Consider the following 26,101-nt stretch of genomic DNA (forward strand, 5'->3'; position numbering starts at 1 on the left):
TCCTGGGGGGTGGTTAGGGGTGGGGGTGTGGATGGGGTCGGGGCAGTCAGGGGACAGGGAGCAGGGGGATGTTGGATGGGGCGGAGGTTCTCGGGGGATCGAGACGGGGAATGATGGGGTTGGATAAGCATGGGAGTCTCGGGCAGCCTATCGGGGGAGGGGGTGTGGATAGGGGTCGGGGCAGTCGGGGCAGAGGGGTTGGATGGGGGTGGGAATCCCGGGGGGCCTGTCAGGGCGGGGGGGTCCCGGGGAGGGGGCAGTTAGGGGACAAGATCAAGGGGGGTTGGATGGGTCAGGGGTTCTGAGGAGGGCAGTCAGGGGGTGGGAAGTGGGAAGGGTTGGATAGGGGGTAGGGCCAGGCTGTTTGGGGAGGAACAGCCTTCTCTACCTGGCCCTCCATACACTTTTGCAACCCTGATGTGGCCCTCAGGCCAAAAAGTTTGCCCACCCCTGATTTAGTGCATTGGCTTCACTTTCATTAAAAGCCTTTGGGAGGCAAGGCAGGGCTGGGAGGCACAGAAAGTGAGGAACCAATGTCACAGCTCAGGGGTTTTAGCCAGCAATTTGTCATCTCCCGTTAAGAAGGGGGCTTTTTCCCCCCTTGGAGATTTTTTTTTTTTTTGGCCTGTTCTTCCAATCTTTGGAGATTACTTTTCTTTTTGACGAGACTCACGGTGGCTCCTACCCTGGCTGATCTGGAGATGCACTGCCGATGAGTCAGATGAAAATGAGGGCTTAATTAGCGTTAGGAAAAAAAGAATCTTTCATTCCAACAAGATTGATGCCACCTCCCACAGACGGTCACGTTTTGCCGCATCACTGCTCAGGCCGGCGTCATGCGCAGATGACTTGAGAAGAGGACGAATGGGAACTAGGAAGTGGCAGTGAGGTGGAGATGGGGCACTGCTTTATTAAAAGGCTCAGTGAATAATTGTATTGAGATGTTACGGAGCGGTGCTCGCTAGAAGCCTTTAAAGCTGATATGGTTTGGCCCTGTCGTTAGTGCTCTCCTGGGCGCTGGCATCTTCTCTTTCTGTTCCTCTGAGTCTCACCAGTGAGTCCATAATGCAGGACGGTTGATACGCTATTAACAACGACATGATCAGACTAGACGTGTGCTTGGAATAACCCCAAACTAGAAGGACAAACATTGGCAGCCTCTAGCTGAGATGCCAACTTCATTGCATAGAATTCTTCCTTCTCAACCCGGGCCATGCTTTACAGATGCAAACACTGTGGGTTTTGTATTGCTTAGCATGGTGTGGACGAGACAAAAGAGAGCCCAGAATGAAGTCAGACGGGGAACGTGCAAAGAGAAAAACCTCACATTCTGCTCTGTGCATGGCTTCAGGCCTTACCTCCTTGGAGAGAAGAATGGGTCTCAGCTGCTGTGTTTGGATGGGATGGAGCAAAATACCAAATCCAAACACTGTTGGACTCTAGAGAAGTTTCCATCCCATCCAAACATGGCAGCTGAGACCCATCCTTCTCTCCAAGGAGGTAAGGCCTGAAGCCATGCACAGAGCGGAATGTGAGGTTTTTCTCTTTGCACGTTCCCCGCCTGACTTCATTCTGGGCTCTCTTTTCTTGTCTACACCATGCTAAGCAATACAAAACCCACAGTGTTTGCATCTGTGAAGCGTGGCCTGGGTTGAGAGGGAAGAATTCTATGCAATGAAGTTGCTTATCTCTTCCTTAATTGTAATGCGAAACCTGACTCCCACCCGTCCACGCAGGCTGGTCGCACCCTAGTGGGAGGCCATTACAATGATAGGTGTGATTATAGCGGGGAGAGAGGAGGAAATGTGTCCCCATCCACCCACCTGTCAGGTCATAATGCGGGGACCAACAGTGTCTGTATCCCCAAGTTTGGTCAGCTGCGGTGGGATGGAGGGGAGGTGACAGAGAGGGCTGGGTGCCAATGCTTGCACTGCCTACGATGGTGTATAGCTAGAATCCAGGCTCTGTGGGGAGGAAGAGTTTTTACCCCAGCTTTGAGATGGCACTGTGGGACTGGTGGAGGAGGAAAGGGCAGAGGCACAACATTTCAGCCTGGGTTTGGCACTGTGAATCCCTGTCTGTACTGAGTGAGGAGCACCGAGAGCGTGTTCCTGTCCTGTGGGGCAAAGGAGGACTCCCTGACCTCCGCTGAGGTGACTGGCTCAGGCAGATGCTGTCAGCAGTCCGAGTCTCTGCTGCTATTCAGTTAGTGGGAGGCCTTCTGAGGGGTTCTAGGTGATGGAGTAGGGAAATGGCTTCCCAATCTAGACTCTCAGTGTGTGAAATGAGCTGGCTGAGCTTGGTCCTAGGTATTCACCCACTTCCTCAGCTCACAGAGTACACTGGCAGCATTGTGTGTACGAGAGGCTCAGCTCTGAAATAATGGGGCGGTGATTGAGCTTTGTTATCAGAAACAACAGGGCTGGAAGAGCAGAGGGTGCTGAAGGTCACCCAGGAGATGTATTTATACAGCAGTTCTGAGGGGGCTGGCCCTGGAATAGCAAGGAGATGCTGCAAGTCAGCCCTGAGGGGCGCCAGCAGAACAGTGTGACGGGGCCAGGATTGGAGTGGCAGAGGCTGCTCTGTGGGTCAGACTGGCAGAGCTGTGCGGGTGAAGTTTACACAGCACTTGTCTGCTCCATGCCTGGCCTGAGCCAGCATTATCATCTGCACATCCAGAAGAGCAATACATGAGTCAAACTGCCACCTTCCTCCCTCCTCTCAGACAGTTCTGGTCATCAGTCAATTTCTTTTGGGATAACGAGGAGAGGAGCCGTGTGTCTGCCAGTTCCCTCCTTTGGCACAAGTCCTGGCTCCATGTTCCTGTCCAGAGGAGGAAGGTTGTGTTGGAGGAACGCTAGAGGTCCCAAGCCGTAATGAGACTGCCGCTTTCTTGTCACACTAGGGCAGAGAGCACAGAACTGCAGTAGAGATGGGGAAGAGAAGAGGGGTTCCTGGTTCATGTGCATGGGATGACCCGTTTTAGGGGAAGACTTGGGCTGGAGCTGTGCCCATTCTTTCCCTCGGAGAGCAGCATTCGCTATGTGTCAGGAGACTGAGAACCTCCCCTGGTTTGCATATAATGGAGCAGATTTCAGCTGCCTTCTCTCGTATGCCAAGGCGTGGCCTGCTGAGACACTCTGTCTCCGGGTACGATTCTCCATCCTTTATTTGGATCAAGATAAAACATTGTTTGGTAGGACCGGTAGTGTCTGTGGCCATACTTGAGCTCATAGACTCATAGATTTTCAGACCAGAAGGGACCATCGTGATCATCTGGTCCAGGGGTCGGCAACCTTTCAGAAGTGGTGTGCCGAGTCTTCATTTATTCGCTCTAATTTAAGGTTTTGCGTGCCAGTAATACATTTTAACGTTTTTAGAAGGTCTCTTTCTATAAGTCTTTAATATATAACTAAACTATTGTTGTATGTAAAAGTAAATAAGGTTTTTAAAATGTTTAAGAAGCTTCATTTAAAATTAAATTAAAATGCAGAGCCCCCTGGACCAGTGACCAGGACCCGGGCAGTGTGAGTGCCACTGAAAATTAGCTCGCGTGCCGCATAGGTTGCCTACCCCTGATCTAGTCTGACCTCCTGCAGCTAACGTGGTGCCATTCTCTCCATTGCAGCCAGGGTGTCCAGCCGCCTTAGCTCTATTCCAGGAGACTCAGACATGAGCAATACTCATTTGTTTGTTATTTGACCTGTGCTTCCGTAGGGCAGTGCAATAGCCAAGGCCCCGTGTATTATGGGGCAAGGCCCCCTAAATTCTCTGGCACAGCCTGCAGCCTACTGCCTGCAGTATCCGTCCCCTTCGCACCCCAGCCCAGCTCAGCAGGCAGCCTGCTGCCAGGAGCCAGCCCAGCTAATGAATTAGCTCCCCTCCCTTCCCGTGGGACATGACTGGAGGGAGAGGCTTGGGGAAAAGCACTGGAACAAAAGCAGAGGACCTGGGACTCTGTAAGAGTTTGCATGCAAACCCCCAAGTGCCCAGCTCCTGATGTTTGTGTAAAGATTTGGCATAAAGACAGAGCTGGGATTCTGGCTGTATGCCACTGTGTGCAGTGTCAGAGCGGGCACCAACCTTTCTCTTTCCCTCCAGGCTGCTGCGGCTTGGCATGCAGAGCTTTGAGCATTGACTGTCCAGGAAGCTCATAAGCCAGCAGCAGCTCAGCACCACATAAGGTGTTCTGTGTTGGGCACTCAGTGCTTTCCATGCAGGCCAGTTCTAACGCTCACAGCTCCAGTTCCCTTCTCAACCTCCGATGAAGTGAGCTGTAGCTCACGAAAGCTTATGCTCAAATAAATTGATTAGTCTCTAAGGTGCCACAAGTCCTCCTTTTCTTCTCAACCTCGCTACCACCCGGCCCAGCTCTGAGCCCAGACCCCCATCCCCACCGCAGGTCACTGCTGCACAGTCCCTGGGGAAACAAGGGCAGCTGAGCCAGTTTAGAGCAGCTTCCCTCCCAAGCCTCAGTTCTCCTTCTCAGGCCTGCTGTGGTGCTGCTCTGCAGATACCATGGCTCCCCAAACCCCTGCCCATATCCATCAGGGCTGAGCGGGGAGCAGAGCTGTCTGAGCATGGCACAGCTCCTCAGCCTAATCCAGCCTGGTGGTGAGAGCTCCAAACAACACCGCTCCAAGGTGCGACAAGTGGCTCCTCCCTAGCTGGATCAGGGCAGGTCTGGTTGTGCTCTTGGCTCAGGACAGGAAGATGCCAAGCCAGTTTCTCCCTCTCTGGCTCCTGCTCTGCCCTTTAAAGGGCCATACCAGGGGGCCTGTTCTGGTGAGCTGCACCTGACAGGGACAGTACAGGACAGCACAGGCAGGGTGGAGGCAGGGAGCAAAGGCTTCCATCCAGTGCTGGGTACCAAATGGCAACTTCAATGAATTACATGGGGTGGGAGGGTGGAATAGCCAGTTCTATGGCACTTGGGCAACATGCAGGATTCTGCAGATGGCTCCGTGGCTGTGGAATCCCGGGGCACACAGGGCCCTGGTTATAGACCCTGGGGGATGAAGTAACCGGAGCCCTTCATGGTCACACAGAGGTGGAATAAAGTGTAACGCTGTTTTTTTTTTTTCCCTTTCAGACCAATGATGCCTTAGGAGCCACCTGGAACTGGCTGTACTTCATCCCCCTCATCATCATCGGCTCCTTCTTTGTTCTTAACCTTGTCCTGGGAGTGCTTTCCGGGTAAGCAAGCTGCTTTCCCCTTCTTTTGGGTCCATTAACCCCTGTTAACCCTGCTGTGTCCTGACCCAATCACTGGTTGCTCTTGGATTAGCGCTGGGGTATTTGGGAGCTTCCTCGTGCTCAGCCCTCCTTCAGCTTTCCCTTCAGTGACTCCTCCTGGGGAAGGCTTGGCCTGCAATAGTGTTTCTAGTGGGGTCCCAAAGAGATCTGTTCTTGTCCATAAGCTACTTAACTTTTGTATCATTGACCTGGAAGAAAACATAAAATCATCACTGATCAAGTTTGCAGATGACACAAAAACTGGGGGAGTGGTAGATAATGAAGAGGACAGAATGATCTGGATCGCTCAGTAAATTGGCACAAGCAAAGAATGTGTTTTTTTAACATGGCTAAATGTAAATGTAGACATCTAGATATAAAGTATGCAGGCCATATTAGGGGATGCAGGACTCTCTCCTGGGAAGCAGAGACCCTGAAAAAGATTTGGGGGTTGTGGTGAATAATCAGCTGAACATGAGCTCCCAGTGTGATGCTGTGGCCAAAAGGGCTAAAGTGATCCTGGGATGTGTTAACAGGAGAAACTGGGGTAGATTGACTCAAGGAGCTCAGTGTATTTAGCTTAGCAAAGAGAACATTAAGGAATAACTTGATGACAGTCTCTGAGTACCTGCATGGTGAACAAATATTTCATATTGGGCTCTTCAATCAAGGAGAGAAAGGTCTAACACGTTCCAATGGCTGGAAGTTGAAGCTAGACAAATGCAGACTGGAAATAAGGTGTACATTTTTAACAGTGGGAGGAATTAACCACTGGAACAATTTCCCCAGGGTCACGGTGGATTCTCCATCACTGACGATTGTTAAATCACAACGGCATATTTTTTTGAAGGACACACTCTATGAATTATTTTGGGGAAGCTCTATGGCCTGTGCTGTACAGGAGGTCAGGCTAGATGATCACAGTGGTCCCTTCTGGCCTTGGAATCTGTGAATAGCAGAGAACTTGCTCATAGCTGCATTGTTCCCTCCACGGCTGCCTGCTCAGAAGTGCAGCCACTAGTGGAGTGAGAAAGGCCCCCTTGATGCAGCTGTATCAGCAAGACTAACGTATCTCATGCCGCCTGGTCCCTCCCAGCTCGTCGATGTGATTGTACCGCTGTTGCTGCTGGCCAGTCCTCTTTTGGTCTGGGCAGGATGTTTTGTATTATGGTATAAGTGTCTCTGGAGCATCAAATGCCACTTGCAATTATCGACCACGCACAGTTCCCTTGACATGGCCCCAGTCTCACCAGACGTTTACTTTTCCAAAGAAGAAAACATGCATCCGATGAAGTGAGCTGTAGCTCACAAAAGCTTATGCTCAAATAAATTGGTTAGTCCCGAAGGTGCCACAAGTCCTCCTTTTCTTTTTGTGAATACAGACTAACCCGGCTGCTACTCTGAAACTAGGTTTAGAGTTGGCTTTGTCTCACCATGCTGGACATTCTCTCTCCTCGGCTTAGTGCATGACACAGACTTCTGCCCTCCACACCACCTTCCCTGCTAATCCTCAGCGCACCAGCTCCACACATCTCAGTAGCTTCTCCGGGGGAGGAGGATGCCACAGGTTGGTCACACAGTCGGTCATTTGCCTAGCAGGCGGGCTTCTGGGCCCTGTCACTCCACCCAGCCTCTGGTATGATGTGAAAGCTCAGCCCATTTCCAGCCTTTCTGAATCTCCCAAGCCGTGCTAAAAGACAAGAGACACACAATGTAACGGGCTCACTCTCTGGTGCCATACAGCCAGCTGCTACTGCCTCATTGTGGTGTTTGGAGGCTCACCCAGACCAGGAAGGGGTTCTGTCACCATCTGCCCTGTAACCCTGGGGTGACTTAATGCTGTGCTGCTGTGGCTGAAAGCGCCAACACCAGCAGCCTGCCCACAAGCACAAGGTCTCATCCTGGCTTCCACCAGCCCAGTTACTCCTGGCGGGGTGACCCCAATGGCCATTTCAGTGCCGAGTCTCCCCAAATCTGTCCTCCCTAAGTACTTAATTACTGGACACTCAGACCTTTCCCCTCTGGTTTGCCTCCCCTGCCCCGAAGGTGTGAAACCAGCCCCCCAGTTATCAGTTCACTTTGGCCCCCACACTGCACACAGTTTGCACACTGAGACCTGCTTGGGATAAAAATAAACACAAGGTTTATTTACTAGAAAAACCACAAATTCAGAGATGAAATAGTAGGGGAGAGCAAACACATACCGGTTACACAGAAAAGAAACATAAAAGATGCAACCTCAGACTTTACTTCTGTATTAGATAAAATCCCTTCGCTAATACAAGTTATCTATTGCCATTGAACAATTTCCCAGCGTACCCAGCAGCCTTTCATGGATAGCTTCCTGCCTACAGGCTGTCCCTCAAGTTCCGAATGCCTTTTACTCCCAAACCCTTCCATAGTTAAGGGATTTGCAGGTTTATTTTCTTCAGTCATTATAGATATTCAAAGTGGGAAAATCCTCAGGTCTCTCAATGTCTTTCCAATAACTTCAGTGGCCCAGCATTGTCTTTTCCTGGATTGTTCAATGGATCATTATTCATTACGTGTCTGGTTTTGTGTAAATACCTGGTTTGGAGGGTACTTCGCCTTGTCTGATTGCTCACTGTCCTGCTGTGAGGTGGAGCCGAAGTTTATGAGCTCAGTTCTCTATATATACATGAATTCATAACTATGCTCTGCACATGTCTCATAATGATCGTTAAGTTCAGATACAAGCTTTAATAAAAGACCGTACTAGAAACATTTTTATAACACAATACCATTGGCTCCAATCAGTCGACTCAGCTGCTTATTCTTTTGGGTTCAGCTCCCCAGTTCTCCACGTGGGATGTCTGGACCTGGATTGTCACTCATGTCTTGCTGTTATGGCTGATGCAGTGTCACATGATGCTTTGTGTCTGGGGGTGAAGATCTGTTGAGTCACCAGGCTGGGACGCTGTCTCGGTATCACAGGGTCATAGAGGGCGGTTGCTTCGAGTAGCCAACCAGAGCACGTATAGTTCCGTCACTACTAACACTACACACATACTTTGCTCTCTCTATTCTTGTCTGGCTCCTCAACCCAACCTAGACAGGGACAGTTGGCACAATATGAATGGAAAACGCAGTCTAGGGGTCTTTCAAGAGCTGGTCTGAGTCAGCCCTGGTGTTGGGATCTCTTTTAAAGCCAGGAATGGCATCTCCTTTGGCTGGAGAGCTCACAGCGCTGTCATGACAGATGCCTCATGAGCTTCGGGAGGAGCCTGTGAAGCTGCAGCAGCCAGGGAGAACGGGTGTGCAGATAAATCCTGAACTGGAAAGGGGTGTTGGCAGCAGGACGTGGAGCAGGGGCAGCAAGAGGCTGAATTGGAGTGTTTCCTTCTACGTGGGTGGTTCTAGCTGAGCCATCTCACTGAGGGCAGAGCAATGAGGGCAGGAAGGGCTGGCTGTTCTCTTCTCAATGTGAAGTTTGTGTTTTAATGTAGCCTCCCATTTGATGCTGAAAGCCGTCAGGGAAAATGGTCTGGATCGTTGTGTTCCTGGGGGGAGAGTGTGTGGTGTATAGTTTAGGTGTCAGGTGGGGGGGTGTTTAAGGTGTAGGGGGTGGGCACACAGAGAGAGTGTTGGGAGGTGGGGCATAGGGGGCTAGAGCATAGAAGTAGAGTGTGTGGGACCTGTAGTGTGTGCTGCAGGCTGGTTAGCTATGGAGCTTGTGGATCAGGATCTAGGGCATGGGCGTGGCTATGAGGTGTGTATGGCTGTGTCTACAGTTGGAGCTAGGGGTGTGATTCCTAAATAGACATACCAGTTCTAGCTCTCATACAGCTAGCATGCTAAACATAGCCGTGCAGCCTGGGCAGGGGTGAGCAGCAGCACAGGCTCGCCATGCTGAGAGTGCACCCAGGGTGGCGAGTCCATGTAGCCTCTTGCTGCTGCCTGGCTACATTTCTATCTTCAGCATGCCAGCTTGATGGGAGCTAGTGTGAGTCTGTCTACGCGAGCTGGGAATCAGACCCCCAGATCCAAGTGAAGCCCTAACCTGCGTGTGAGAGAGTGAGGTGAGTATAGGATGTGGCTATGTGTGTTTGCTCTTTCTGTGTGGGAGTGCAGGGGCGGGCTGAGTTGTGTGGGACTGGGGGATATGGCTGGGAGTGTGGGGTGTGGCTCAGCTCTCTGTGAGTGCAGGGTGTGGCTGTGAGTGCGGGCTGTAGCTGAGCTGTGTATGAGTGCAGGGGGTGGCTGAGCTCTCTGTGAGTGCAGGGTGCAGTTCTGAGCCAGGGTATGGCTGAGCTGTGAGTGCGGGGTCGGGTGCGTGCAGACAGCAGCGTTGGAACCGTTTTACTTGTCTCTGAGGACATGGGAGTTTAATGAAACCCATTAGCTGGGGATTGAAGAGAAACAGAGCTTCTTGTCTCCATGGTGATGAACCATGACTGCACCGCCATGTCCTGAAATACTGTCAGAGGCTTAGAGCATGAGATGAGCAAGAAGAGAACAACTTCAGCAAGTCGATCTCCTCCCTAATCCTCCTTTTTCATCATTCCGGAGGTCTGCACAGAAGGACTGAACTGGGGCTGTCAGGAACAGCCATGTGGGGGGAGAAAATGTATCCCACAAGCTGACTTTCCATTGTAAAGCCCGGGGAGCTCAGTGCAGGTGTGTGGGCTTTGTAGCCCCATGTGCTGCTCTGCGTTGTGACACATGGAGTCATGCTGGTAGGACAATAATGACTTGACACTCCAAATGCCAGGGAATGAATGGATGCAGCCTTTCTGGTTTCTGGGGTGGCTCAGTGCTTGGAAGGGCCCTTTTCTATCCTTAGTCACCTAACACATCCAGGCAGCTGGAGAAGGAATGAGTTATGACAAGGACACCACGGAAACAGCAGTTCCATTTTGTGACATACATAATGACCATTGTCCTGTACTATTTGATGTCGGCTCTGAGCACCATTGAGACACCGTGAATAATAATAATGATAATGATTTGTATAGTAAACAGGGGGTTATGGAGGGCGTATAATAGCTGTAATGTCAGATAAGTGTTCCTCAGGTGTCATTCACTGGCTGATTATGTCAAACCCAGATGTTTAGTCCTCTTCGATATTAATGTCAGACAATCAACACAGTGTCCCAGCTTAGCGCTAGTGGGAGCAGTGGTAGAGACGTGCTATTTTTCAGATGAAACATTCCCATCTCACTGTAGATCTACTTAAGTAAGAGTCAGGATATTGAGCCTAGCAGGTCGGTATTATGCCTAATTCATTTCTCCTCAGGTTTCAGTCCATGATGGTACTCTTCTTCATTTCCCGTTCTCAGTGGTTCTGTAGAGTTCATGAGTACCGCTGAAGTGTTGTTGGATACCACCCCACAGGCAGCTATTACCCAGCATTAGATGGAATAATTCCTGTTTGTGAAGCTGGTAAAATGCTCTGGGATGTTTCAAGGTGCAGGATCGAAAATTGGAACTGTCCTTTCTACTCTTCCCTCAGATTAGCTGACAGATCTGAGCGAAAGTTTTCAGTCCAATAGTAAATACGCTGAATAATGCAGTTTTGGGGCGATTGAGACTATTGGCGAATTTGTGTCAAATTTGGCATATAGTTTCAGCTGGATAAAACACGGGGAAAAATTCTTAAAAGTCTAAATGACCCATTTCAACATTTTGTTTTGAAATGAACCGTTTTGTTTCAAAACGCCATTTTGAAAGGATGTTCAAACAATTCGTTTGACCAAAACTAAACTTTTTCAGTTTTTTGTTTTGGCAAGAAAAAAACAAAAAATTCAGTTTCAGTTTGAAGTGAACCAGATATATATATTTTTTTGATGTCTTGTTTTGGTCACTGAACCAAATAACCAGTTATTCCCTCAGCTCTTGCTGATGTCTGAAGTGGTCCCACTTTCTGCTTGTTCCTGGTGGTCTGTGAGGTAATTCCGTATGTGGGTGATCTTCTCTATGTGGAAAAGTAATCCCTCACAACAGTAGGCTCTGTGGAGTGTACATCTGCTGTCTGGGGTGGCAAGGAAGAGGTACGCTCTCTTTGCCTCCTTCACGGAAGTGATGGAGGTTTGTAGGAAAGTTGGTCCAAATTTGTCTGTTTCAGACTTCATTTTTTCACCTCTGATGCTTAAGCTTTCTTCTTCCCCTCTTTTCCTGTCATAAATCGTTCAAAAACTGTGGCAATCTGTGTATGCGACGGGGTGGATGGGAATGCTTTATAGCAGCCATCAGAGATAGTGGTTGTATTGCTTCATTGACTCTTCTCTGTGGCCTCTTGGTGGGGTAGAGTTTTCCATAATTAAATTCTGGAATCTGGCCAAGTCCAAGAGTTTTTTGGGGGGCAGACCATAGTGGGGGTTGGGTGGGTTTCTCACTTTCTTGCAATAAGGGGGAGTTATTTCCTCCTAGAGGAGGAAGTGATACAATTGGAACTGGGTGGCTCTTGCATTACGAATGTTCTGTCCAGCATTAGGATTCAGGCCAGTGTGTATCCAGGTATCTGTGCTGGTTCAGAATATGCCTATGAGAAACATAGTGTGGAAGGTTAGGATAAGAGGCTTGGGGCTAACCTGTCAGAAGCATCATCTACACTGACGTTAAAGTCTTTCAAGGCAGTGAATTTTGTGAACTTAATCACCATGTGGGTGTGTGGAGGTTTATAGATTTCCCAGGTTAGTCTTGTCTAAGGAGTCACAGATTAAATAGATGCATTCAAAGGATTTTGTTTTTAGTGAACGTTTCCTGCATTTGAGCCCAGAAGAGAGGGGAATGGCTATTCTGCTTCCATATTTGCCCTCCTTTGCTCTGGGTGTGTGACGACTAGAGTCCCGTAGGTAGATGAGACAATGTGAGCTCACATTGGTCCAGCAGTGTCAGCCAGCCAAGAGTTTGTGATGCAGACCAGGTTGGGTGACCCATCAGCAGTAAGACTGTGGATGGCAAAGGGTCTGCTGATCACAGATCTTTCTTTGCTCTGTGTGAGGCTGAGGTCTTGGTGTTTGTCTGTTCTGGGCCTATGTAAGGTAACTCGTTGCTGATTGCATTGCATTGCATTGGATATAGCTGTCTAGTGATCTTCCCAGGCACTGGCTGGCATTTCCACTGTTTATTTATTCTTAGGAGGATTTGTATTGGGGAGGGATGCAAGTGGGTGGTTCGCCTAATTGGCAGTGGTGATGATCTAGTGGTGTGCTAGATACTTAGGGAACAGCAACCCTGTTCAGCTGCCAGGAGGACCGAGATAGGTGAAGAAGATTTGGCTTTTGCAAGATGCCCAGACAACAGACCGAGAGTGTGACATTCCTGCACATAGAAAAGGAGTACTTGTGGCACCTTAGAGACTTAACAAATTTATTTGAGCATAAGCTTTCGTGAGCTACAGCTCACTTCATCGGATGCATTCAGTGGAAAATACAGTATTTCCACTGAATGCATCCGATGAAGTGAGCTGTAGCTCACGAAAGCTTATGCTCAAATAAATTGGTTAGTCTCTAAGGTGCCACAAGTACTCCTTTTCTTTTTGCGAATACAGACTAACATGGCTGCTACTCTGATTCCTGCACATGTTGCCATTGCAGTGCTGCAGGAGGGGGCAAAGCTTCACTCCAGAGCAGCAGAAAGTTGGATGGCTGTGAGGGAGAGGGGCATAATGTGCATCGCTGTGACTTGAGCCAAGGCCCCAGTGTGACAGGGAATCTGGGCTGTTCCCTTAATATCAACTACTGGAGCATTAACAGGTGCCCAGTGGAGACCTTTATGGCAAAAATGTAGAAAACTTTTCTTCATCTGGGACGCACAGTCGGATGAAGTCTGATTGTCATAAAAATGTGCGTGCATTAGGCTGTGGTTAGAACACATGTTGTTTGACTTCTTTAGCCTTTATTAATTTATAATACGTCCTTTGTGCCTAGGGTTTCTGTTGTATTTGAAGTATTTGGGGTGTACTCCAGAGGCCAAAAACCTCCCATTAAACTCCCAAGTGTCATAGTTAGACTGCATAAACCTAGGGAGTCTGTCACGTCCGGACTCTTTGCACAGATCTAGGTTTATTTGCAGTCAGATAGCATGGGACATTGAGGTGCTATGGTGATGAAATGCCGAGACATAAAATAAGTATTTCCATCAAGCTATTGCACTGCTTCGTGGAATAGTGTCTGAGACAGTTGGAGTGAGTGTCAATCTGAGTGCGTCTGAGACACTATCTAGCTCTGGGGAAGTAGAGTCAGGGACAAAGAAGATTTCAAATTTGTTAGTCTCTAAGGTGCCACAAGTCCTCCTTTTCTTTTTAGGGACAAAGAAGGAAGCCACGTCTCCTTTCCCGACTGATTTTAGGCCAGCTTTACAAGCAAAGATTCTGAAAGCCACTGGGGAAGCCATGACATCGAATGTGAACTGGGACATTTTCCTTTGTGACTTGTGGAACCCAAAGGGGTAGTTTCTAACAGAGCCCCGCAATGCTTTCCTCTGAAATCACATACTCTCAGCATCCCCAAAACATGCACTGATCTGGTCTGGGCTCAGAAAATTATCATCTGATTCCAACAAACCTGCCAACTAATGCCCTGTCTCTAACGTCTCCTTTCCTGGGTACAATCCATCAGAAATCGATGGCTGGCTAGCTCCAGCAGTGCAAACACCTCTTCTGAGGTCCAAGAGCCCTTCCAATTTCGCTTCAGACATGGGTTTGGCATGGAGACAAAACTTGTAATGCTGACGGGCACTCTCCAAGGGCCAAACTTCCACACTTAGCTCTATTAAGCTATTGGCAGCATTTGACGTTATTCAATCATGAGCTCTCACTGACCTGTTGGACCTCACCAGTGATAGATGGAATCAAATTAAGCTGGGTAAATTACATTAGCTCCTTCCTCTCAGATAGCAACTCCTTTCTGAGAGCTGTCATGGGCCCAGTTCTTCAGGTCTCAGTCCTATCACCTGTCTTATTCCACACGTGTGTGGCTGCTGTGTGAAATCATGAGATGATATGGAATACAGTCTTGCCAAAGTGCTCCCAACACTCTGCTTTACCTCTCCTCTAGGATGTGCAGTGCTGTCTCGCTGCTCTTCCAGTGTCAGAAAGGGTTAGCTATCTTGTGCGTACTCAGGAGAAGATGATGCCAGTGGGAAGTGGGATGCATTTGAAGGAACCAATGAAAATTGTGACCTCACCTTCTATTGAGGGTGCGTGCCATCCTGTAAAGATGGTGCACAACCTAATGGATACCCAGATAGCATGTAGTCGGAAACAGCTTCTTTCACCTTTAGCTGGCCAAGAGGCTACTTCCTAACCTCTTAGGGTATGTCTTCCCTGCAATTAGCTGGGCTGTCTTAGCATGGGTGAAGTGTCTCCCCAGCAAAGCGCTTCTCGTGTAACTGTGTCCACAATGGGATGCTGTACAAGCCCATGTGCTGGCATGGACTGCTGGTGGGCTATTACGTGGTTCTTAGCGATGCATTAAACTTGGCCACTGTACGATTGCCTTTGCAGGTTGTGCCCTCTCTCTCCGCTAGCGTGGAGCTGCTGTCTAATATTCTGGTAAATAACCTCCAAGTGGACTTACTCATTATGAATGGCAACAGTTCTGAAGGTGAAAGCCAACAGCATTTGGCAGCAAGAGCTTTTACTTAGGGCTGTCAAACAATTAAAAAAATTAATCATGATTAATCATGAAATTATTTTTTTAATCGCAATTAATCACAGTTTTATTCACATTGTTAGACAACTAAATACCATTTATTTAAATCTTTTTGGATGTTTTCTACATTTTCACATACATTGATTTCAATTACAACACAGAATACAAAGTGTACAGTGCTCACTTTATATTATTATTTTTGATTACAAATATTTGCACTATAAAAGAGACGAACAAAAGAAATTGTATTTTTCAGTTCACCTCATACAAGTACTGTAATGAAATCTTTTTACCATGAAAATGCAACTTACAAATGTAGAATTATTATATTTTTATATAACCACTCAAAAATAAAACAATGTAAAATTTTAGAGCTTCCAAGTTCACTTAATCCTACTTCTTGTTCAGCCAATTGCTAAGACAAACAAGTTTGTTACATTTACGGGAGATAATGCTGTTCACTTCTTATGTACAATGTCACCTGAAAATGAGACCAGGCGTTTGCATGGCACTGTGGTAGCCAGTGTTGCAAGGTATCTACATGCTAGATATGCTAAACATTTGTATGCCCCTTCATGCTTCGGCCACCATTCCAGAGGACATGCTTCCATGCTGATGACGAGTTCTGTTCGATAACAATCCAAAACAATACAGACTGACGCATGTTCATTTTCATCATCTTAGTCAGATGCCACCAACAGAAGGTTGATTTTCTTTTTTGGTGGTTTGGGTTTTGTAGTTTCTGCATTGGAGTGTTGCTCTTTTAAGACTTCTGACAGCATGTTCCACACCTCGTCCCTCTCAGATTTTGGGAGGCACTTCAGATTCTTGAATCTTGGGTCGAGCACTGTAGCTATCTTTAGAAATCTCACTTTGGTACCTTCTTTGCATTTTGTCAAATCTGCAGCGAAAGTGTTCTTAAATCGAACATGTGCTGGGTTGTCATCCGAGACTGCCATAACACAAAATATATGGCAGAATGTGAGTGAAACCACAGACCAGGAGACATACAATTCTCCCCCAAGGAGTTCAGTCACATTAACACATTATTTTTTTCAAGTGTCATCAGTGTCACGAGTGTCATCAGCATGGAAGCATGTCCTCTGGAATGGTGGCCAAAGCATGAAGGGGTATATGAATGTTTAGCATGTCTGGCATGTAAATACCTTGCAATGCTGGCTACAAAAGGGCAAATGTAAATCTACATTTGTAAGTTGCACTTTCACAACAAAGAGATTGCATGACAGTACTTGTAAGAGGTGAACTGAAAAATGCAATTTCTTTTGTTTATCTTTTTTACAGTGCAAATATTTGTAATCAGAAATAATAATATAAAGTGAGCACAGTATACATTGTATTCTGTGTTGTAATTGAAATCGATATATAAATCGATATATGTGAAAATATAGAAAAACATCCAAAAATATTTATAATAAATTGGTATTCTATTATTATTGAACAGTGCGATTAAAATGGATATTACTTGTGATATATTTTTTAGTCAAGTTAATTTGTTTTGAGTTAATCATTTGAATTAACTGTGATTAATTGACAGCCCTACTTTTAATGAAGATTGTCATTAAGGAATCCAGTCTGCAGACCACAACATAGCACACCTGACGGACTCTCTGTTTCTTTCCTGTCCACTAAACATAAAGGTGTCATTTGGGGGCATTTCCCCAAGTGATGGGCCTTACTGATCTCACATCCCAGCTTATGGCCAACTGATTGCTCAGGAAAAGGATTTCTTGGATGGCACCTCTACCGAAATGCTGTGGAAGAACAGCAGAAATGTAGCAGGCAAACATGGGTTTAAAAAACAATGGAGAAAAAGGGAGCTGTTAGACAAGAAAGCACAGCCCGTGTGGAATTGTGGGATAGCACTGGAGGGCTAAGTGCACCCGTTCATGATTAGCCAGTGTACTCACTGCGGAGTGAGGGGGGTTGCCAGTCCAGGCCGAAGCAAAACCCAACCTCAAGCCTGTACCCTCAGCTGTACCTGATTAATCAGGCTTAATGCCAGGTTAGAGCTTTTTCTGTGTGGACGGAAGAAGGGACGGAAGACCCAGGCTATAGCGCAGGCTAACTCTCTGGTGAAGACATACCCCCAGATACAGAGCGAGCCACAGTGATTAGGGTTTTTCACACTAGGAGACTGGATTATTTCAACGTGCTCTACTTTGACCTGATAAAGAAAAGATGGTTTCTATCATCTAGAGATGGTGCAACACACAACAGCACGAGCTGCTAAGCAGAACAGCTCAGCCTGAGCATGTTACTCTAATACTCTATTCTCTGCTAATGCAATCCTGGGGTACAGTTCAAGGTCTTGCTCCTTCTCTTTCAAGTCCTACATAGGCTAGCTAACTCAAAGGCAGCCCCACTCCCTCACTTCATCAGGGCAGCTGCTTTCATTAGGGACATAATGGCGACAGAGCTGAGGTTTGAATCCGCACAAGCTGGAGAAAGGGCATTGGACCAGGTTATTTACTGCCACCAGAAATCTGACTGAGTCCAAATCTTATAGCCTTTAGGTTATATTGCTCATCTCTGTCAGCAGCCAGCCCCTGGTTGTTAAACTTGGCATGACCTCTGGGGTGTAAACAGCCTAGACCAGCGGTTCCCAAACTTGTTCCGCCGCTTGTGCAGGGAAAGCCCCTGGCGGGCCGGGCTGGTTTGTTTACCTGCAGTGTCCACAGGTTCGTCCAATCGTGACTCCCACTGGCCGCGGTTCGCTGCTCCAGGCCAATGGGAGCTGCTGGAAGCGGCGGCCAGTATGTCCCTCGGCCTGCGCTGCTTCCAGCAGCTCCCATTGACCTGGAGCAGTGAACCGCGGCCAGTGGGATCCGCGATCGTCCGAACCTGTGGACGTGGCAGGTAAACAAACCGGCCCGGCCCGCCAGGGGCTTTCCCTGCACAAGCGGCGGAACAAGTTTGGGAACCGCTGGTCTAGGCTGTTTACACCCCAGAGGTCATGCCACAATTTAACCAGAACACAGAAATATCTAATCCTTTTCTAAGGGTGATATGATTATTACTGTCCAGATTCTCCAGTGTAGTGTGGTCATTGCACACCCACTGCTGGTTAATTATGGCCCTAAAGCCAACGGGGGATCTTCTGGTAGAGTAGAGTGTTATAACACCTGTGCCACCCCATTTGCTATTGGTGATGTGTGTGGGTGGGGAGGTGGCTAGGAAGAAGAGGGTGTGTCTATAGTGTTCCTATATCCTACTGATCTCCGGCAATGATGTTGGCCCCTTGGGGTTGTTGGCCAATGTAATGGGACTGGCCTGGCACAGAGCAAGCTGATGTTGCTGTTGCACCCCACTAGAGCTATGCTTTGTGTTTCTCACCTATAGCCAAGGCTCTGGTCCTATGTCTTTATAGGGCAAGTCTGTAATTTTCTAATTGGGCTCTTTTTTATGTGAAAAGTTTTGGATCAGATTAATTCTTGCTGCTTTTCTACAAATCAAAACTAACAAAAATCTGATCACAAGAATGGCCAAATTGGGTCAGGCCAATGGCCCGTCTAGCCCAGTATCCTGTCTTGTGGCAGTGGCTGGTGCCAGATGCTTCAGAAGGAATGAACAGAAAAGGGCAGTTGTGAGTGACCCATGTCATCCAATCCCAGCTTCAGGCAGTCAGAGGCTAGGGACACCCAGAGCATGGGGTTACATCCGTGATCATCTTGGCTGATAACCATTCATGGACCTATCCTCCATGAATTTATCTAATTCTTTTTTTAACCCAGTTATACTTTTGACCTTCACAACTTCCCCTGGCAACAAGTTCCACAGGGTGTTGTGTGAAGAAATACTTCCTTTTGTTTGTTTTAAACCTGTTGCCTATTTATTTCATTGGATGACCCTTGGTTCTTGTGTTATGTGAAGGGGTAGATAACACTTCCCTATTCACTTTCTCTGCACCATTCATGATTGTATAGACCTCTATCAGATCCACCATCTCTTTTCTAAACTGAACAGTCCTGGTCTTTTTAATCTCCCCTCATATGGAAGGTGTTCCATACCCCTAATCATTTTTGTTGCCTTTCTCTGTACCTTTTCCCATTCTAATACATCCTTTTTCATATGGGATGACCCAAACTGCATGCAGTATTCAAGGTGTGGATCAAAAGCAATGTAGCAAATTCCCCATCCATTTGGGTCTTGCACTGACAGTGCCATCAATGCTTTCTTTAATACCTAAATATAAGTTATCTCCCTGCCAAGCCAGACCCTGGAGAGGTCCTTTTTCCTATGGTCTTTGAGTTGTTTTGGTTAAATCCTAGGTGTGTGAAAAGGTGCCAAACTAATCAGCTTGTCCTTAAGAACAAAATAGATTAGAGTAGGGAGAATAAAGGAAACATGAACCATGCTTTGATTGCATAACTTCCAGGATCCATAGAGTTTCCTGGCCCAAAAGGGTGTGTTGTCCATGATCCTTCCTGCTATTCCCACTCCTGCAGAAAAACTCCTTGTCTTCCCATGCCAAGCAGGTCTCCCAGTCTCCCCATGTGGTTTGCAATACAGTTCCCCATTACTTCTATTCCCCAAAGTACAACACGTGGCCCTGCCACTGCCTGCATTACCTCTGACCATCCACCCATTGACCGTGTCCTTTCCTTTACCCACAGTCTCGGACTTCCAGCTCAGTACTGTCAGGAGCAATAATTTGAGTTTATAGAGGTGTGATGGGCAATGGAGTTCTGCCTGAAAGAAGAGGGAGACAGGATTTGCAGCTCTGAAGTGGCTCAGCTGAGAAGTAGGAGCCAAGAACAGCACAAAAAGTTAACCACTAGGGCCAGAAAAGTCCCGTCCAGCTGCCTTGCACCAAATGAGAGAGTGATTTAAATCCCCTTCTAATTGCCTGCAGTCATTCCGGTGATGTTAAATTTCATTTTCTCCATTTTTAAGTCTTTTCCAAAACACCCCCCACACACACACACACACTACTAAGCCTTTGAAAGAAACGACTAATGTTATAATTAAAGGATCAATTTGGCAACATTTCTTTGTCTTAAGATCTTCTTTCTTTCAGGTTGGGTTACTGTAGTGTTCCCAGTCTCCGGAGAGCATTCTTCAGCTTCTTCAAGAAGCTTCTGAGCCATCACTGAAATCTTTTCACTTCGCCTAATTTAAAAAAAAAAATTCCAGCCAATTTTGGAGGCATAACAAACGATGAATAAGATTAAGTTTTAGCGATTAATAATAAAGCCGTTAAAGGAGCGAGTGCACATTTTTGACAGAGGCTGGGGTTTTGGCTGGCTGCGTGCAAAACCCGGCGCCGGTGGTGTTCCAGCTGGATTGGGAGGGTGAAAAAGAAATGCTTGCGAGATAATAGTTTACTGGGAAAGTGGGTGGGTGGTTTGTGGCGAGGGAGAATTGTCTCTAGAAGATGGAAAGGTTATGTGGGGAGAGATCATGAGAGATGTTAAGAGGCAGAAAAACACAACCAAGGAATACCTTTTTGGACTTCACTGCAACTAGCACTGTGTTTTCTTCTCCTTTAAAGAGTATAATTTCTGGAGAAGCAGCTTTGATGAAGCCGACAAGGGTGTGTGTGTGTGTGTGTGTTTGGGGAGGGGTGATGGTGAGTAGAGGGGAGGGAAAATAAACCTTGAAAATTCCAGTTGCCATGACAACTTAATGAGTTGTGAAAGTGGCCTCTTTGAACTACTTTTGAATAGGAAAGGCAGGGGGAAGGGGGTAGAGAAACACTTGCATCTGAAGAGATCTTCCCACTTGTCTCCGAACATCCATAGTAAATAGCCACTCTCCAGGTTATTTCAACTGACATCGCAAGGTGCATCTTGGATTTACAGAAACAAGAAGCTGATCTGCTCGATAATATCCTGAATAGTGAGCAAAACGCACCCAGATAATTCTGTTCTATTCTAGCAAGGTTCTTGTACCATCACCATGGTATCTGAATCCCTTCCCATAATTCAAGCAAAGGAGCCTTTGAGATGGTCATCTATATTCAGTAGACAGGTGGGCATCCATATTCAATAAGCTGCTGAATGCTTTGCACTTCTGTAGCACCTTTCATCTGAAGGTCTCTGATCCCATTACAAACAAGGAGGGTCACAATAGCTTTGCGAGGTTGGGATGTGTTATCCCCACTTTACAGGACATAATATTCTTCTTACAGCTGAGTGGAAAAATCCACATCAAATAATTGAGTTGATAGTTTCCCCCTTTTATTTCTGTTCATGAATTATTCACCAACGGATCTTGTCTTTCAAACATGTTCATTACTGAGAATTCCTTGTGAATCTCTTTGGCAAATAATCCTTGCTCTGCTGGTTGTTTGTGAAAAGTTTGTTGGAAATGTTCACAATTTGTGTTGTGGGGGTTAGTTACATAAAATCCTGCGGCACTGGCCTGATGTTGAGACTTACAAGTGGTTTTGGGTGTCTCAGCCAGGGCTGGATTAACCTTTTGTGGGCCTAGTGCCAAACATATTTGTGGGCCCCCATAGTACCCAGGCTTAAAATCAGACCCAAGCCCATCTCAAACCCAAATCGGCATTTTTCAGTGGAAAAAAAGATCGGGTTGGACAATTTCTCCCAGCCCCCACATTAACTTACCTCCCTGAATGCTTCGTAGCCCTGGGGGAAAATAAAGTCTATATTGTTTGGAAGATGCTGGCTCTGTGTCTCTGCAAATATGTGTTGTCACAGGCTCCTGCAGGGGAACGCTCCAAACCCACCTGGGCCTATGTCATTAACACAATTGCAGCCCCCTGGCTGGGTGGTTCCACCTGGGTCACCCAACGAGTGCGCTGGAGAGAGACCACAATGGGCACTGCTTGCACCATAGCGGTGGCCCCAGCCAACCCAGGTTTGTAAGACACGAGGCAACAGCGATTCAGACTGTGCAGGTGGAAGGAGCAGAGGGACCGGTCACTCTGGCTCGGAGCAGGGTGGATATTTCATTGTGAATCGGGCGTAGGGCGAGACAAAGATATTTGTGCAGAGATGGGCCGGCCAATTCTGGAGAGTGTGTGTCTGGCCCCTGCTCAAGGGAATGAGACCTGCTCTGTATGTGTGACTGACTGAATTAATGAATCCCCGCGTTAGGGTCACAGATCAGCCACACTGGTGTCATTGCTCCTTCTCCTCGCATGCTTATTTTCTGTGATTTAGAAGCACGCTTGGGCACTCGCATCTCTTGGGAGGCAGTGCAATCTAGGCCTGGTCTACACTGGGGGGGGAATGGGGGGGATCGATCTACGTTATGCAGCTTCAGCGACGTGAATAACGTAGCTGTAGTCGACGTATTTAGATCTACTTACTGCGGCGTCTTCGCTGTGGTAGGTCGACTGCTGACGCTCCCCCGTTGACTCCGCCTGCGCCTCTCCCTCCAATGGAGTACCGGAGTTGACGGGAGAGCGCTTGGTGGTCGATTTATCATGTCTTCACTAGACATGCCCCTAGGCATAGCAGAAGGGAGAAACTCAGAGTCAGGACTCCTGGGTTCTCTCACCATCTCTAGGAGGGGAGTGGGGTCTAGTGGATTAGAGCATGGGGGGGAGGGCTGGGAGCCAGGATTCCTGGTTTCTATCCCCAGCTCTGGGAGGGAAGCGGGGTCTAGTGGTTACAGCGGGGGGGGGGGGAGTCCTCACCATTGCCAGCTGAACATCTCTTCCCCAAGTCTGCTCAGCTCCCCATCCCACTGCTCCGAAACCCCATTGCCCCATCCCCTGCTTCCCAGGGTGATGGATCTGCAAAGCAAGGGACTACACCTCCTTTCAGCCCCTCTCCATTGCATATCCACCTTCCTCTGCCCAGGTAAGAGGAACAGTCCTGAGCCAGGGAGTGGCTAGGCTCTGTCAGAGGATGGGAGCCCCAGGAAGCTTGGGTAGAGTTGCATGTGGAACAGGCTGCACCTGCCAGATGTCACAGCTGGTGCTGCTCTGCGTAAGGTTTGTAGGGGAGCAGAAGAGGCTTGGCAGGGAGCCAGAGGAAGGGGGCCCAAGCAGAGCCACTAACGGAGTCTGGCTGGGAAATCTGCAAGTGCTTATTTGCAGGACAAGAGACTGGACTGGGCAGGGCACCCCCAGGCACTAGGCCTTGTGGCTGTCTGCTGCCTGCTGGTGATGGGGGCAGAGAGGAGCCCTCACGGCTGAGAGGAGCGAGCAGTGGGTGGGAGGAGAGCCGGGGGCGGAGAGGAGCTGGCTGGCAGGACTAGGGCGTGGAGGGAAGCCCTGGGTCAGCTGGCCAAGAGGAGTGTGCGAGTGAGCGCCAGAGGGTGGAGAGGAACTGGTGGCTCAGGGAGCAACACAGATTCGAGTGGGCTGGGCTGGGGCCCCTTTTGAGTGTGGGCCCGGCACTAGGGCACCACCTGCGCCATTGTAAACTCGGTACTGGTATTAGCATTTGAGCGTCCAACTTGAGACTGCTTAAGTGGCCTGATTTTAAGAGATTGGGTGTTCAGTACTTCAGAAAATCAGACCTCTTTAAGATGACTCAAGATGAGTACCCAAAATTGAGGCACTAAGATTACTGGTCACTGTTTAAAATGTAGACCATTGTGAGTGTTCTGTGACAAGGTGACCTATAACCAAAATAGCATGGATTGTGAATTTGACGCTTAAATATACAATTCAAAATTCACTTTAGCTGACTAATGAAGTATTCAATTTGAGCACTTGAATGTTCCCAGGAAGTGAACATGAATGGGTGGTGAATGCAGTTGAATCAAAATTTGCTTTCGTAATTGCATGAATATTCGCGGGCAATTTTCCCCACTAGTTTTCAGCTTTAATACTTATACTGTGCTTTTCAACTGAGACTCTCTAAGCACCTGAAAAAGTTGGTTCCAATTGTTCTCAGTTTGAAGATGGGGGAAATTGAAGCACAAGGAGATCATATGATTTTTCCCAAGGCTCTGGAAGAGCTGAGAATAGAACCCACAGCTTCTGAAGTCAGTGGCGCTACATCGGCTTATACTGGTGAGGATCTGTAAAGACACCATGGTCTTTGATGGCAGCAAGATGCACACGATGTTCCCTGCTCTGTATCTCCTTCACATCAAACTTAAATAGCACCATTTGCTAGTGTCCCCCGTGTTTGAGTGAAATCAACTCCTGGAGGAAGGACAGCTATCTTAAGCTAAACCCAGGCAAGATAGAAAAGGAGTACTTGTGGCACCTTAGAGACTAACCAATTTATCTGAGCATGAGCTTTCGTGAGCTACAGCTCACTTCATCAGATGTTTACCGTGGAAACTGCAGCAGACTTTATATACACACAGAGAATATGAAACAATACCTCCTCCCACCCCACTGTCCTGCTGGTAATAGCTTATCTAAAATGATCAACAGGTGGGCCATTTCCAGCACAAATCCAGGTTTTCTCACCCTCCACCCCCCCACACAAATTCACTCTCCTGCTGGTGCTAGCCCATCCAAAGTGACAACTCTTTACATAATCAAGTCGGGCTATTTCCTGCATAGATCAAGGTTTTCTCACATCCCCCCCACCCCCATACACACACAAACTCACTCTCCTGCTGGTAATAGCTCATCTAAACTGACCACTCTCCAAGTTTAAATCCAAGTTAAACCAGAACATCTGGGGGGGGGGGTAGGAAAAAACAAGAGGAAACAGGCTACCTTGCATAATGACTTAGCCACTCCCAGTCTCTATTTAAGCCTAAATTAATAGTATCCAATTTGCAAATGAATTCCAATTCAGCAGTTTCTCGCTGGAGTCTGGATTTGAAGTTTTTTTGTTTTAAGATAGCGACCTTCATGTCTGTGATTGCGTGACCAGAGAGATTGAAGTGTTCTCCGACTGGTTTATGAATGTTATAATTCTTGACATCTGATTTGTGTCCATTTATTCTTTTACGTAGAGACTGTCCAGTTTGACCAATGTACATGGCAGAGGGGCATTGCTGGCACATGATGGCATATATCACATTGGTGGATGTGCAGGTGAACGAGCCTCTGATAGTGTGGCTGATGTTATTAGGCCCTGTGATGGTGTCCCCTGAATAGATAGAGGAATATTGGTGGGAAGAGGGAGACATTTACAAGACCTTGCCAACACCATATCATTACCCATGGGGTTTGACTCCCCATCATATACCATACAAAGCATAGGAGTTTTCTTAGACTCCTTACTGATATTAGGTACCCAAATTGCAGCAACTGTTGAAACTGCCACCTTCTACCTGCAGTTGGCAAGAAGATTATGACCTATCTTGACAGGTCCAGACATGGTAAGCTTGTGACCTACAGACTAGATTATTGGAACACACTGTACCTGGAAATGAAAGTAGACATTTGAAAAGCTCCAGCAGGTGCAATATCTGTGGCGGTTTGCCTAATGACCTGGGTAAGACAACATGAGCACATCACTCTGGTGCTTCTGTCACTGGTCTGGCTCCCTATCAAATACCAGGTTGATAAAATTCCTGAACTTGACCTTCAGAGTGGTCAATGGGCTGGACCTGAGAGATCTCAAACAGCATCTCCACTATGCTGAAACCCTCCCATGACAGCAGCACTCCTCAGGGACAATGCAACTCCCTATACCAAGAGGGAGATCAACAGAGACAGTCTCTTTGTTGGCTGGCCTACAGCAATGGAACTTCCTCTAATAAGAGCTGAGTGGCCTCCATTTCATTGCCTTTGTAGCCCACACTAGAATGGAGTGGTTCTTTGTCCCCTTCTAGTGGTTGCTCTGCAAAAGTAGAGTTTTGCTACAGCTGTCAATTAATGGAGTTAATCCTTTACCTCAACTGGGAGAGGCCCATGGTTTTACCACTGAAGTTTTGGTTTAAACCTATAGTCAGCCCCAGCTTGGTCAGTTATGCATTCAGGACGAAATTTAAGACCCATCTCTTTGCCATAGCTTTCCCACAATAATAACCCGAGTTTGGGGTTCAGATGCCACGGTGATAACTGAAGTATAAATACCTAACTAGGACAAATATACTGGAAAGAATAGTGTAGCAGAAAAGCACTTGCCATCTTTCTGTAAGAGCTCACCTGACATTGAGGGACACAGATGGAACCTGGGAGCAGGACTTAGATTGCAAAAATGCCAGTCCACTTTTACCATGGCAGATGTGAACCCTCCATAACGTTATCTGGAAACTAGATTCCAAAGACCTGACTTGAGGGCTCCCTGTGCACATCTCAGCTTTAGCTTCCAAACCACTTTATGGAAGGGGTGAAATGGAGTCCAAAGAGCTGGCTTGGCTGGGATTCAGAGAGGTTTTACTTGTTTTGTGAG

At 47.5% G+C, this 26,101-nt stretch overlaps 1 protein-coding gene across 8 annotated transcripts in view; it reads left to right on the forward strand.

The window, feature by feature from the left end:
* Window positions 1-26,101, forward strand: part of CACNA1E (calcium voltage-gated channel subunit alpha1 E) — a 331,342-nt gene that overhangs the window by 188,047 nt on the left and 117,194 nt on the right. For all 8 annotated transcript variants that reach the window (XM_075131514.1, XM_075131513.1, XM_075131520.1 and 5 more), the window contains exon 9: window positions 5,093-5,196. In XM_075131514.1, coding sequence (XP_074987615.1) covers window positions 5,093-5,196 — 104 coding nt within the window. The remainder of the gene's footprint in view (window positions 1-5,092; window positions 5,197-26,101) is intronic.

Source organism: Caretta caretta, chromosome 8 (genome assembly GCF_965140235.1).
Source record: "Caretta caretta isolate rCarCar2 chromosome 8, rCarCar1.hap1, whole genome shotgun sequence".
Lineage (NCBI taxonomy): Eukaryota > Metazoa > Chordata > Testudines > Cheloniidae > Caretta > Caretta caretta.